At 38.9% G+C, this 15,221-nt stretch overlaps 1 protein-coding gene across 1 annotated transcript in view; it reads right to left on the reverse strand.

The window, feature by feature from the left end:
* The window catches only part of LOC120535839 (CD151 antigen-like), a 145,327-nt gene continuing 130,106 nt past the window's right edge, over positions 1 to 15,221 (reverse strand). Inside the window, exons 7-8 of the mRNA XM_039763954.1 lie at positions 9,063 to 9,149; positions 1 to 2,991 (exon numbers count right to left, since the gene is read on the reverse strand). Coding sequence (XP_039619888.1) covers positions 2,932 to 2,991; positions 9,063 to 9,149 — 147 coding nt within the window. The 3' untranslated portion in view covers positions 1 to 2,931. The remainder of the gene's footprint in view (positions 2,992 to 9,062; positions 9,150 to 15,221) is intronic.

Consider the following 15,221-nt stretch of genomic DNA (forward strand, 5'->3'; position numbering starts at 1 on the left):
TATAAACTACCTATATTTATTTGAACTATTCTTTATTAATTTATTCCAACACTTTTGGAGTAAATAAGTTTGCATAAGAAAAAAAGGCATTTATGGCTTCCATTCATATAGGAACTGGGTGTCACGTTCAGCCTTTGTGGGCTGCAGATTTTCGCTCCAACCACATTAATTAGAATCTCATTCTTGTTAATGAAACGTGCCATTTAATTGAACAAATTATTGGAGTGCTCATCCCGTCATGTAAGATTTTTCCTCAGAATGCACAGTTTGAGGCAGATGAATACTCAGTATTCCACTTTTTTCCCCCAAATATTTTATTAAAATGCGCCTGTGTAAGTGGGTCTAAGTTAGCCGACTCCCATGCTAACTACAGCTTAAGAGTAATATAGGTTGCTGGCCAAGAAGAAACACCAATTAAGGGTTCAAAAGTAACTAAAATTTAGCCAATCAAATGTTTTGTCTTCTAGCAGTAATACCCAACTCTTGATTAAGAAATTGGCTGGAATGAAAACCTACAGTCCTCTGGGAACAGACTCCGAGAACCCCAATGTAGGCTGTGGAGTTGCTGGCCAAGTGTGACAAGCCTGGCTGCACTTTTGTTTACAGAGTCTCGGTGAACTTATTAACAATCCCTATAACAGCATAATTAAGAAATGCAATTATGTGAAATGTAAGGGACACTTTTTTTTTTTTTTTTTTTTTTAGTCCAATGAACTCTCCCAGACTTTAATGCAATCATGATACAACATTTATCTTCCAGCTTTATCATTTTACAAATATCACACTTTGCTTTGGCATTAAAAACAAAGTTTTTCAATTGGCATTGGGAGACTTCAGCATCTTTACACACAAACATAAGCAAACAGCTCTCTGGGACTAGATTGGCACATACTGGGCGAGCCTGCAGGGGGCTTTGTGGTCTGCTGGTGCCCTCCATATTTTATGCAAGATAATACAGGAGGAAAAAATCCCCAAGGTCATTCAGGCGTCTTAACAGTAGATGTTCATCTACAGAAATGCAGGTGGTTAGGCAATGGTGTCACATGCTAAGGGCAGGTATCAATCAAGAATTGCACCTTCTCTATTCACTTCTGGATTTGTACACAATTTGTAATTGATCAGTTGATATAAGCAAGCCTTATTGCAGAATTCAGTGTAAATATGAAGAGGGGCAATTGCTAGGATAACACATCCTTCAAAGCCATTTGACATTTAGTAATAATTACAAAATACAAGTGAACTGGCTATAGAAATCATACAAAACGTGCATAAGATGCCCTTCTATCCTAATATTAAATGAACAAGGATTAAACCCCCTGGCTCTAAAAAAAATACATAGAGTTCTAAATATTTTGATTTACAAATGCAATACCTAATTACCATATAGAGACAAAACCAAAGTCTTTTGAGTAAAGCGCCTTTTTTGAGAAATGGAACACACCTGGGGAGATACACTTTTCACTCGTGTTTCTTTTACCTGCCTAACACAACTTCAACTTTATATGCACATGATGGCCATGGTGTCTTTAACAAAATATTCTCCCTCCTAATTCCTGCCAACTGCGCTGAACTACTAAGATCATCTCCACCTTGAGCTATTTGGAATTATTCAAGATCCTAATATGAGTGAACCTGCTGTGCCCATTCATTTTTTTCTTACCTATTGAATGGTATTGGTCAAAGATCAGAGGTTAAGCTCCAATGAAAGGTAAAAGACCTAAAATCAAATAGTGCCACATTCCAACCCCCATAAATATCCAGTTGATGTGGATAGCATCAAAAATGTCTTTACTTGGTGCAGTTACAGGAGAACTTGATCATGTGAATGTTTCCTTCACAGATCATTGTAATTATTGGGGGATTGTGTACGTTTTTAAACATTCAGGTACTTTTATAAATTTAAATCATCTTGTGTATAAAATAACTTATTTTTTTGACAAAGGGGAAATTTCTTTACAATTGTTAGGTCTTTATCTATAATATTACTGTATTGCTGTACTGGGGTATGGTTGCGCATTATACTGATACAGGGAAAGTACCAGAAAATCCAAGTTTTAAAATGGTACAGTACCAACATTTTAGGATTTTCATTGCTAGAAGTTAATGCCAGCTTTGCTCTCGAAAAACATCCCTGGACCCTGACACTCAACACTTGCTATTGAAATTGAGGAAAAGTATGAATGAGTATGAATGAAACAAAACTACATGCTTCAACATGATAAAGACTTAATGGAGGATACATCACTACATAATGGCACGAGCATGGGACTTCACAATATCACAGCTATCTAGAGGGAAGTGGTGTATAGGGCAGCACACAAGGGAGGCTGGAGATATCTGTTAACTTTGGAACTATTTTGGTACTTTTACTGAGTTCTGAAAGCTGGTATCGATACCAAATTTAAAGGTTTAGTACCAATCCAAAACTATACTAAGGTGAAAGTAAGGTTAACTGGCATGGTAGAACAGGACATCATGCATTGGTTTCAGATGCTCTATTTAAAAGGGTCCAATGTAACCCAAAGTCCTTTATTTTCACTATTTTTTTAGGAGGCTGTAGCTCAATTAAATTATTCAGTTAAAAACAGGTCACTATGCAGGTCCATTCTTACTATTTCAATCTCATACCCATCCATCCCCCACACCCCCTTTTAAACCTGAGAAATTTTAATCTAAACATTTGGGTCCAAACCTTTCATGGAGCCTTGAAACAGCCTGCAATGTGATCATTAGGACAGTATCCCCTCCACAAAGCAGCCTCGGGTCAATGGCTAATAAGGTCCGAATCCCTCTTTCTGCCAAGCAGGCTAAGGGAGTAGCATAACCTACAAAGGCTATTCTTCTGTGTCTGTAGGCCGATTCTGAAGTTTGGTAGTGGCATGAAATAAAGGTGCAGAGAAAGAGTTCAGCAGTGGCGAGACCCAGTTTCTATTAATAAGGCTCTTGTTTGAGACTCTTGTAGAGGCAGCATGTGAAGATCATCCCAATAACCTGATGAGAAAAAAATGGACAATTAAAAAACCTTATTCATCATCTGTCCCACAATTTACATTTCCAGAACCAAGGTACACATGTAAATGGGTTTGTGCAGCTCTCTCATGTACAGTGGTCCAAAACAAACTACAAAATTGCATTAGTATAATATTCTTATACCTTCTCCTTTAGGCTGCTCCCATTAGGGGATGCCACAGCGGAACATCTTGCTACATATCTTTCTGTCCTCTGCATCTTGTTCTGTTACACCCATCACCTGCATGTCCTCTATCACCACATCCATAAACCTTCTCTTAGGCCTTCCTCTTTTCCTTTTGCCTGGCAGCTCTGTTCTTGGCATCCTTTTCCCAATAAACCTAGCATCTCTCCTCTGTACATGTCCAAACCAACGCAATCTCGCCTCTCTGACTTTGCCTCTCAACCTGAGCTGACCATCTAAAGTACTCTCTAATGTACTCTTTCTAATCCTGTCCATCCTTGTCACATCCAATGCAAATCTTAGCATCTTTAACTCTACTACCTCCAGTTCTGTCTGCTGCTTTCTGGTCAGTGCCACCTTCTCAAACTAATATAACACAGCTGGTCTCACTACCATCCTGTAGACCTTCCCTTTCACTCTTGCCGATAACCATCTATCACAAATTACTCCTGACACTCTTCTCCACCCGTTCCACCCTGCATGCACTTTCATTTTCACCTTTCTTCCTCACTCCGTTACTCTGTAAGTATTTCAACTCATCCACCTTCAAAACTCTACTCCCTGCATCCTCACCATTCCACTAACCTCCCTCTCATTCACACACATGTATTCTGTCTTATTCCTGCTGATCTTCATTACTCTCCTCTCTAGAGCATATCTCCACCTCTCCAGGGACTCTTCAACCTGCTCCCTACTCTCGCTACAGATCGCAATGTCATCAGCAAATATTCTTATACCTGCTTAATCCAATTCGGGATCACAGGGTGTGAGTGGGGTTAGGGGAGCCAGAGGCTCTCTCAAAGCAGCAATGGGCACAAGACAAGGCACAGACCTGGACAGGGTGCAAGTCTATCATAGAGCTGAATCGTAAACACACACACAGGCCCAGTTGCAATCACCAGGTCACCTAACCTGCACGTGTGGGGATATGCAAAGAAAACCACACAAGCAACACCCAGGTACAGATTAATGAGACGTCAGAGCTACCCACTGTACAACTAAGACACCCAAAAATAAAAAAAGCAAAAAGTGAAAACACACAGTACTGAAAATAAAAATGGGAATAAATTCACAAGAATAAAAGGAAGAAAGTGAGAGAGGCATGTGGGTGGATCATGAGAGAGGAGAGAGAGTGAGAGAGAGTGAGAAATCGGAAAAATTCCACGGACGGCTTTAAACTGAACTTGATAAGTCTCTGCAAAATATTTCTCCAATTTTTTTTTTTTTTTTTGCAGCTTGCGTTATTTGAGGCAGTCAGTCACAAGCCCTGGTAAATTTAATTATTCATTTGAGTCAGAACACCAAGCAGACATGCTGCGCCCAGACTTTTAAAAATATCTGCGCCTAAATCAGGAAAAGGTTGCAGTAGCACTTGAATTGTTAGAATTACCACTGTGCATCTTTTTTAACAACAAAAGTTAAAAAAACAACAAAAAAATTAAGTTACATTTTTCAGTGGTTTGTCATGTTAATTACAGTTGTGACCACCAGAGTGCTCCATCCGAAAACAGACACAGGCACAAGAGTTACACAGCACACATTTTATTTAAATGAGGTAGCAATTTTACCTCATTCACACACAGTACACGGTCCACAGTATCACACAGCAAACACAAATAAACAGTACTGTCTTCCTCCCTGTCTCCCTCTGCCTTCACTCCTTCTCCGCCCAACTCCAGCTCTCGGAGTAGTTGCAGGTGGCTCCTTTTATTGTGTTCCTGGGAATGCTCCAGGTGGCTCGTTAGCCAGATCTGGAATCACTCCCAAGTGTAGTGAAAGCTCAGTGTAGCAGGGCTTTGCAACCTCCTCAGCTCCCCCTGGCGGCATCTACGGAACCCAACAAGGCTGCGGGAATCCGAGGCACTGATGTAACCTAGGGGAGCCTGTCACCCATCAACCCAGGGGAGACAATGCCTTGACCACTCTGTCTTCGCCAGTCCTTTCACAACATTGTTATCTCGGCCGAGCAGGGCTCAGAGCCATCCATAACACAGCGTACAAAGCTTAATACTAGAATCCCTGAAGCCTACAAAAAAAACTTGTAATCTCGGGCCACCTTAAATTTTTTCGCACCTCTCCATCAGCATCTCTTGTTTTGTAAATTTGTTGATCTGCACAAGCAGCCTGCTATCCCATTCCCCCCACGGCTGACGCAACTCAAATTGTAGAGAAGATTCTCAGAGCTAAAGTCTCTTTATCTGGGTGCAAGGTGCCTGGAATTGTAGTGGGTAAATAATACATCGTCATATTTCATTTGTGTTCCGTGTCAACAATGATCTATGTAAATGTAGGATGACAGGAAATGTGATGCAGGAATAGTTGAACACATAAGTAAAAAAGAAACGTTATTCATATTTTAGTCATACAGTAATTCACAAAAAGTAGACATGAAGTGTATAATGTGTGAAGACAGAAGTCCAAATATCAAATAAACACTTTCACAAAAGGTACAAGTATAACAAATGTGCTTTTATTCAAGAATATAACCGTAGAAAAAGAAATCAGGTTAGGGTATAATGCTGACATGACCGGTTGGGTGGTGGAGCGGTAAGAACTACTGACTCGTAATCAAGAGGTTTCTGATTCAATTACGGGCATGTCTGTTTTGAGAAGTGAGCTGCTCTTATGAATAAAGCTGCACTTTATTGTATAATGGTAAAAATAACATTTTATTTGAGTCTGTAACAGCTGGTGTAAATTTATGGTACTTGTAAAAGTTTGCTTTTTTTTTTTTTATTGTTTTATTCTCTCAGTCATGTTCACGCTCCCCCTTATCTGACACTGCTTAGTTTTCAAATAAAGACAATGCTATAACAGAGGTGCACTGAGAATTCTATGTCAGAGAAAGAGAACAGAAGCCATCCCCGAAAGAAATGTGCAGTCACACAAGAGCAACGCCGCTGCACCAGGCGTAAAGGTGAAAGATGGCACCGTTTGCATACGGCAACAAGCCGGGTGTCATCCTGCCAGTCAATGTGCCACATGCATGTTTCTTCAAAGAAAAATTAGGGCTTACAGAGCTCGCCAAGGAATCGGGCAAAGTCCTGTCTGTGATTATGTTTTCTGATGGTCTGTATATGAAAAACATTTATATGTTACTTAAATAAAAACCAGATTGAATGTTATTTACCTATTTACCTTGATTTATTTACTTGTCTTCCTACAGCATAAAGTCACAAGTTGACTGCAGAGCTTCTTGTGCTTGATCAGCTTGGACAAAGTTTTAGCTTTAAAAATGAACAAATGGCTTATATGGTTAAAGGAACATTTTCTAAGGCAGGGGGTATCAACCTCAATGTGTGGTGGCACTTACTGTGAAGTAGTAAAAGGTGGAACACTAAGCTCCTCCACATGCACCAAAAATGTGGTTCATTAACATCTTGGGTACAATGAACTCCCAGACAAACAATTATGGTTAAGGGATAAATACTGTCATAAGTGTGCAGTGCAATGAGATTCGTATTTCTGTTTCTCCAACACAGGCTACTGACAGTGGTACAATACCTTCAACAGACCCCCCAAAAAAATATTAATTGCATGCTGGTGATCAACGCACAGTGGTATAATTATCATTAATCTGTAGGAGCCATACAAGCAAGGATTTCATACACAGGATTAAACTGAACCATAAAAAAACAAGTGAAAAGGAAACAGTAGGCAGTATAGAGAGCCATTTTACTATTTACTGATCATCATCTTTGCTTTTGGAGCAGTCTACAAAAAGATAAATAAAAACTGACTTGAACACTCTGCATTGAATTGAGGATTTTTATTTGATTAGACTTTCTGTTTTAAGAAGAAGAATAATATAAATTACTAATAAATATAAGGGTTAATGTAGGGCAAATGCTCACTTAAGGATTTTAAAGCCAGGGTAAAAGATGGATTACATAAAACAAACATACAGCCCTGGCAGTTCTAAGCCCTAAGAGGTTTCCTGGTTTTCCTTTCTAGATTTTTTTTTCTTGATTTTTAGAAGTTTCCATCTGGAGTTACCTACACTTACATGCAATTCATGCAGCATTACAGATAGCACTTTCTATTGATATAATGCACAGAAATGTGGAAGATACTGTTCAGTGTGAGAGAGGGCATTTTGAACTCTAAATGTTTGTAAAAGCTAGAGGTTTTATCTGGCAATGTTATTACTGATTTATATTATACAACATTAGTTAAACATGGAAAAGTAACACTGCAGCACTTTGGCTCTTTAGCTGTTAAGAGTTCTAAAGTATCTTGGCAAAATTAGCAGTTAAAGATACCCACGCTTTCAATGCAATGTCAAATGTTCTGTGGACTGCCAGCATCATTTAATCTAGGGTTCCACTTAAGAACTCTGACTGGCCAAAGCAGGGTATTTTCTACATGGTTTGTAAGGTCAGCAGAACTGCTTCTATGGCAATCGGCTGATGTGTGTAGCCATCCTCAACACTGCAGTGTTTAGGTGCAAAAATCTTTTTCTTGAAGCAAGGCCTTATTTTATTGTTTTTTGTTATTTTGCTTTTGGAGGCTCAGAAACATAGCAGGAATGGAAGTAGAAAAAGAAAGAAAATAAAAACCTTGAAGTTTTTGCTGGATTTTAAGTGAAGAATGCACCTTCTACTGAGTGAGCTGCCTTTCTGAAGCTCAAAAGTGCTTCAGCTGGCAAGAGATAAGCTTGTTTAGGCCACGCTTTGTCGCTGGCAACTCATGGTAGGGTGAACCTGTATAAAAGTCTTCTAACCTTTGATTAACACTACTGTTATCTTGTGGGGAGAGTACAGCAATTTAGAAAGAATTTTAAGCCTTCTATTCATTCAAGAATGCGGACAGGAAAGTAATGATGAAGGAATGCGGGTTTATCTAAAACAGATATGCACATGCATCTTATCTGTTGTTTTAGTAGAGAAGGGGTTGTGTGCTATTAAACGCCTAACCAAAAAGGGGCAATGCCCACTCTGTTCTATTGACAACACTACAAAAAAGCACATGGTACTGTACAATTACAACACAACTGCAAAATCACTTTTGAGGTGCTGACTACAAAGAATCTGTAATCCCATCATTTTTTAAGGAATGTCTTTATTGCACCACATACATGGGAACTGGCATTTGAGAGGGCAAATATTTGCCTCAAATGAGGATCCTGATAACACCAAGACTATCTGAATCACTCTCCTCCTCTTCATTAGCCTCTCATTACTACAGCATTACCTAGATACAAAATGACTTTATCTGCTACCTATCTTTTTGTCCCTGCACAACAGAATTAAAACTCAAAGTAAATTGCACTGAGCATATACTTTAATTGGGGAAAAATGATTAAAGAATCATTTGAGATTATAAAAAAAAAAATGTTGATCCAGATGCATACTGCTCCAATAATACAAGATTAAAAAAGTTTTCCATAAATTCGAAGCCAAAATGGTGGAGAATTTCCAGCAAGAGAATACAACCAAGTCAGCAGCATTCATAACCAAACAGTAATCTCATATTTCTTGATCTCACACTGACTTTATATTAATCAGCTTCTACTGTAAGATAACTTCCAATAGCTTTTGAAAAAAAGAAAAAAAATCTGATAAATCTTGGCCTTTCAGAAAGTTAAAAGTATATTGTTCTGCACATCTTTATTGACAAACTGTACAAATTTTAATCAATGATTTTTTTAACAAAAATAGGTATAAATCCTAAAGCAACAGAGAAAAGTCCAAGCAGCTATAGGATTGGTCCATGGATTTTAAAAACATTTCTTTACAAGACAGGCACTCTGCATTGTAGATGAATTCAGCAATCCCACTTTTTAAATAGCATTTGACTTAATGAAGTGTTTATTTGTTGTGAAATTCCTCAATAAATAAGTTCACACTACAATTCTTAGAACACCCACCTGCACACAGGCAACGCCAACACCCACAGCACCAATTAAGCGCAAATGATCTAGGATAAAGGTCTCCAGCTTGGTTATGCATCCTCCCTTTGGAAAAACATATGAGCAAAATTAGACAACTTTTATTATTTTATACTGTAGAAACAGAAAGGAAATATCCATATTTTTTGCAAAAACATAAAACCAACCAAATATTTGAATTCCACCAATGACTTTCCCATTGCTATTAAAATTAAAAAATCTCTTTCCATGGCCACCATTGATAACTCTTGGATGGTGTAATCTTTGCCAAAATTACAATAAATTTTAAGTTAAAATGTTATCAAAACTGGATACTGGATTATACATTACAAAGTCCCCAGTACCCTGTGCTTAGATGCTACATTTATCTTTTACTTGTATCCCTTAAATACCTGAGAATTTTTTGTGATAATATTCTTTGATATAATTGAAAAGATATAACAATAGGTAATTCTCTGAAAAACAAAATCTAAAACTCTTCCAGATCCATCTCTACTAAGCTTCATCAAAGGTAATTTTTCTCAGATTATCTAAAATATATATATAGCATTTTGTGAAAAAATGCAAATAACTCCAGGAAAGGTATGTATTTTTGAAAAATATGACAAAATAATATCTGCAGTTCAGGTTTTCACAAGAAATCTCCACAAAACATCTTTGTCCTTCTTGGCGTTTCAGTCAAAAAACAGCAAAGTACAGAGTACTGTATTAGGAAAAAGAACATACACAACAGAATGTGAATTAAAATATACACTGGAAAAGAGAGAAGAGGACAGGACCAAAACTTATGCAAGTGCCGGAGAGACAAGAGAAATTATGAAAAGTCTTGATTACTGAGGTGCTGTAAAGAGTCAGACTGAGTGGTCCATTATGCTTCACATCCCCAATAATTTGCAAAGTAAAGACATTCAGGTTAATGTGCATATGACCATCTTGTTCCATCTTGTTTACCGTTCCCTGGTTTCCTAAAGCTACTAAAGAGATGAAGAAAGTTTGTTGTCGTTTTTTTTTTTGGTTTGGTGGGAGAAGAAAGATTAGGGAAAATGGCTTAACGAAGCAGCAGTTGAGCTTTTACATTTCATTTTTTATTTTTTTTTTTAAACTGACCCAGATTCCAAATCATTCACAGGTCTATGTTTTTGCCATCTGTTCTGTGGGGTCACGCTGCCCAAGAATCAAGTACTATGGCCTAAGCAAAATCCTCACTCTTGATAAATTTTTCAAATAGTGATGGCCACAGTGCCTACAGATGGCAATAGAGGCGCAATGTGTTCCTAAATCTTACAGTACATACTTTACTACATATATTATACACATATTCAAACATGCACACAGAAGAATTAAGTTTTTTTTTTTTTAAATAAATCTATCTATCTATATATATATAAAATGCTAATATCTGTCCATCTGTCACATGATTACTCGCAAACTAATGGGACTATAACTTTGATCTTCCATCCATCCATTTTCTAACCCACTGAATCCGAATACAGGTTCACGGGGGTCTGCTGGAGCCAATCCCAGCCAACACAGGGCACAAGGCAGGAACCAATCCTGGGCAGGGTGCTGATTAAAAATTTATGATGTGATAGGTTCTGAACACTCAGTGGGCAGAAATTTTTATTGTAATGAAGCCTGGTTCCACAAGCCCATCTATAGATTATGTACCATGTCCTGGTGGATACAGTGCCCTCCATAATATTTGGGACAAAGACACATTTTTTTCTTGATTTATTCCTCAGCACCACAGTTTAATCACTGAAGTCTGAATTGCTTGATTTGTAATTTTAAAGTTCACATTGCAGATGTTAATTTCAGGGTATTTGCACACATTTTGGTCACACCATGTTTGCAGAAATTACAAAACTTTTTCTACATGGTCTCCCTGTTTCAGAGCCCCATAATATTTGTGACACAGCAATTTGTTAGAGGAATCTGTGAACAAGTGACACACCATCTATGGTCTAGTGACCGACATCCTGCTTACAGAGGAATCAAATCATTATGCACATCTGAATTTGTTCCTTGGAAAGTTGTAGTCAGTGCGGCTGATGGAACAGTCCTTATGGATGACACTGCAGTTGTGCTGTTTAAAGTTGATAGCACGGCTAGGACATTTGATATCTTTGGGTCCACCTTTCTTGAGGCTGATCCTCCAGTTAGCTGTGAACTACCCAATCTCACTGAGATTGCACAGGTGGTGAACCAGCTGAAGGTTGAGAAGGCTGCACGGATCTGTGGTATCCAAGGTGAACTTCTCCAGGCTGGTGGTAAGGCTGTGCTTCTAGCATTGCAAGCAATCTTTGCTTCCATTTGAGAGACTGGCGTCATCCCAAATGATTGGAAAATGGTACTTCTTGTCCCTATACTGAAAGGGAAGGATGATAGCCTGGACTGCCACAACTTCAGGGGCAAAACACTGCTCTTGGTCCCAGGCAAGGTCCTTGCTAGGGTTATAGTCAATAGGATCATTGATCACTTGCTCACCTACCAGCAACCGGAGCAGTCAGGTTTTACACCTAAGAAGTCTACCATCGACCACATCCTGACACTGAGGGTTCTCATGGTGCGCAAATGCAAATATTGGCAGTGTTTCTTTGCAGTCTTTTGTATATTTTCATAAAGCATTCAACTCAGTTGATAAGCTGCCCTGTGGGACATCCTGACCCTTTTTCCGGGATCCCCTCAAGGTCGTTGGATATCATGGCCGGCCTGTACACTGGTACTGTGAGTGCTGTGCAGAGTGGAGGCAGGACCTCTGCGTTTTTCCCAGTTGATTCTGGGGTTCGTCAGGAGTATGTTCTTGCTCCTTATCTGTTCAATGTTTACTTACCTCAGCATTGACATTCATGTCTCTGGTGACTCTTCCTATGAAGTTAGTAGACGGATTGGGAGAGCAGGGGAGTGATGAGGTTGCTGGAAAGGGGTGTATGGCATTCCTTACATCTATGCAAAAGGACGAAGGTCCAAGTTTTTAAGAGCACTGGTACTTCCTGTCTTGCTTATATGGTTGCGAGACATGGACGCTTATCCAGTGACCTGAGGCGAAGACTGGACTCCTTTGTACTGTCTCTCTTTGAAGAATTCTTGGGTACCACTGGTTTGACTTTGTGTCAAATGAACAGTTCACAGAGTCCCGAATGAGGCATATTATCTGCACTGTGGGGGAGCTTCAGTTACAGCACTACGGCCAAGTGGTGCAATTTCCCCCGAGGGTAATCTGGCTCATAGGATCATCTTTGTAGAGTACTCGAGTGGCTGGACCAGGCCAAGGGGACATCCATGTAACATCTTGCTGCAGCAAATAGATGGTCATTTCCGGAGGGTGCGAATGAACTGCGTATCTGCCTGGGGGATTGCCAACCGTGACCCCGAGCTGTTTCTCCGTGTGGTGGATGCGACAACACGCTGTACAATTGCATGCACCCCAACCTGACCTGACCTGCCCTACAATGCTCAGTATATTAAAACAGACTTTGTTCCATATTCTTTGCATGCAATGACTGCTTGAAGTCTGCAATCACAGACATCACCAGGTGCCGAGTATCTTCTGTAGTGATGCTCTGCTAAGCCTCTAATGTAGCCATCTTCTGCTTGTTTTGGTGGCTTGTTCCCTTAAGATTTCTCTTATATGCATATGGAAGGCATGCTCAGTTGGATTTAAATTGAGTGACTGGCTTGGCAATTCAAAAATGTTACAAATTTTTAGCTTTGAAAAACTTGTGTGTCACTTTAGCAGTATGTTTGGGATCATTATCTTGTAGGATGAAATGCTGTCCAATGAGTTTGGATTCTCTGAATTCATTAGGCAACATGAAACTGCTATCAGCAGTTCCATCATCAATGAAGAGAAGTGTGCCATTACCTGCCAGCCATACATGCCTAAGCCATAACATCCCCAGCACCATGTTTATTAGATGAGGTGATATGATTTGGATCTTGGGCAGTTACTTTTTGTCTCCACACTTTTCACTTGTCATCCCTATGATACAGGTTAATTTTGTCTCGTCTGTCCTCAAGACCATTTTCCAGAACTCTGCAGGCTCTTTTAAGTACTTTTTTGCAAACCTGGCTATCCTGTTTTTGTGGCTAACTGGTGGTTTGCATCTTGCAGTGTGGTATCTGTATTTCTGTTCATGTAGTCTCCGACACATCTGCCTTCTGAAAAATGTTTCTGATTTGTTAGACAGGCGTTTGGGTTTTTTTTTCTTTACCATAGTAAGGATTCTTCAGTCATCAGCAGTGGAGGTCTTCCTTGGTCTACCAGTTAATTTGCCATTACTGATCTCAAAAGTATGTTCCTTTTTCTTAAAGATATTTCACACAGTTGATTTAGGTAATCCTAAGTTTTTATCGATGTCTCTGATGGTTTTATTCTTATTTTTTGGCCTCATAATGACTTCTTTGATTTTCATTGGCACTTCTCTTGTCCTTATGTTGAACAATGGCAACTACAGACTCTATAAAAATAGTCTGTAAGTAGAAACAAGCCTAGGTATCTTATGCCTGCAGTAATGAAGTAGTGAAACACACGTGAGTAGTCAGAAACACCTGTGATGCCAATTCTCAATAAGCGAAAAAAAAAAAAAAAAAAATAGAAGATTTTTGAATGGCCAAGCCAGTCACCCAATTTAAATCCAGTTGAGCATGCCTTCTATATGTTGGAGAAATCTTATGGAGACAAGCCACGAAACAAGCAGGAGTTGAAAATTGCTACATCATGCACCCGGTGATGTCTATGAAAGCAGTCATTCCATGCAAAGGATATGCAACAAAGTACTAAATATGACTGCTTTAATATATTAACAATTGCCATGTCACAAACATTATGGAGCCCTAAAATGGGGGGACCATGTAGAAAAAGTGTTGTAATTTCTATATAGTGAGACCAAAATGAACGTAAATACCCTGAAATTGCACTTTAATCATGTCTAAATTGGTCGATTTGTAATTATAAACTATGGTGCAGAGGGATAAATCACGAAAAATGTATCTTTGTCCCAAAAATTATGGAAGACACTGTATGTGTTGAGAATTCATAATCAATTGCAAGTCCTTTCATTTGTAAACAACAGGCACAGAGTTTACTGTAGTTTATACATAGCCTTTAGTAGCATTTTATTTTAGGATTGTAGGTTGTTGTGTTTCATTAGTATTTCTATATTTTGTAATTGTGTGTTGGATATCTTTCAATCTGAGAGCTTCTCCAGTGTAAGCAGAGAAATAATGTATGCTGTTAATAATTAAACATGCAAGGACACAGTGGCACAGCGGTAGCAGCGAGCTGGTCCCCCGTTCAGGGACTGTTCCTGCCTCGCACTGGATGCTCACTGGGACTGGCACAACCCTGGAAGGACAGATGGAAGGAATAATTAAATATGTACTATGAAGATATTTCAATGTTCCATAAAAGTTTTGAAGAATCGGTGTTCTAAGCTTACAGATAGCTTGACATGTATTACAGAGCTGATTGTGTGTCGATTGGTTACTTGGAGAAAGAAAAGCAAGGACAGGAAATGGGGGATAGTATGTTTGAAAGAGACAGTACTGCTGCAATAAATGATTTCATCGAAAGTGCAGCAAACATCTTGCGGGAGGTAGGAACCATCTCTGGATGGGGAGCTAGCTCGTCGCTACCAGTGCGCCATTGTGTTCCCATGTTTACATGCTTTAATTCTTATCATTATGAAAATGATATCAAGTATACATGTTAGCATTTAGATTTTTCAGAGAGCTGTAATATTATGAATGTAATGTATTCTGTGTCGTGTCGGTGGAAGAGAAAGCCCGTTTAAGAAGAACATACTGATTCACACATGTAAGAGTACATTGAAGAACACATAGAATACGAAGCATTTAACATGCTACTTAAGTTACGATGGGTTTTAAGAAACTAATAAATTAAATGATTTTAAGATGAAGGTTATGATGTTCTACTTTAATCTATACTAATAAAAGGCAAAGCCCTCACTCACTCACTCACTAATTCTCAAACTTCCCGTGTAGGTAGAAGGCTGAAATTTGGCAGGTTCATTCTTTACAGCTTCCTTACAAAAGCTGGGCAGGTTTTATATCAAAATTCTACGCGTAATGGTCATAACTGGAAGCTGTTTTTCTCCATTTACTGTAATGGAGATG

The sequence above is a fragment of the Polypterus senegalus genome, chromosome 1 (assembly GCF_016835505.1).
Source record: "Polypterus senegalus isolate Bchr_013 chromosome 1, ASM1683550v1, whole genome shotgun sequence".
NCBI lineage: Eukaryota > Metazoa > Chordata > Cladistia > Polypteriformes > Polypteridae > Polypterus > Polypterus senegalus.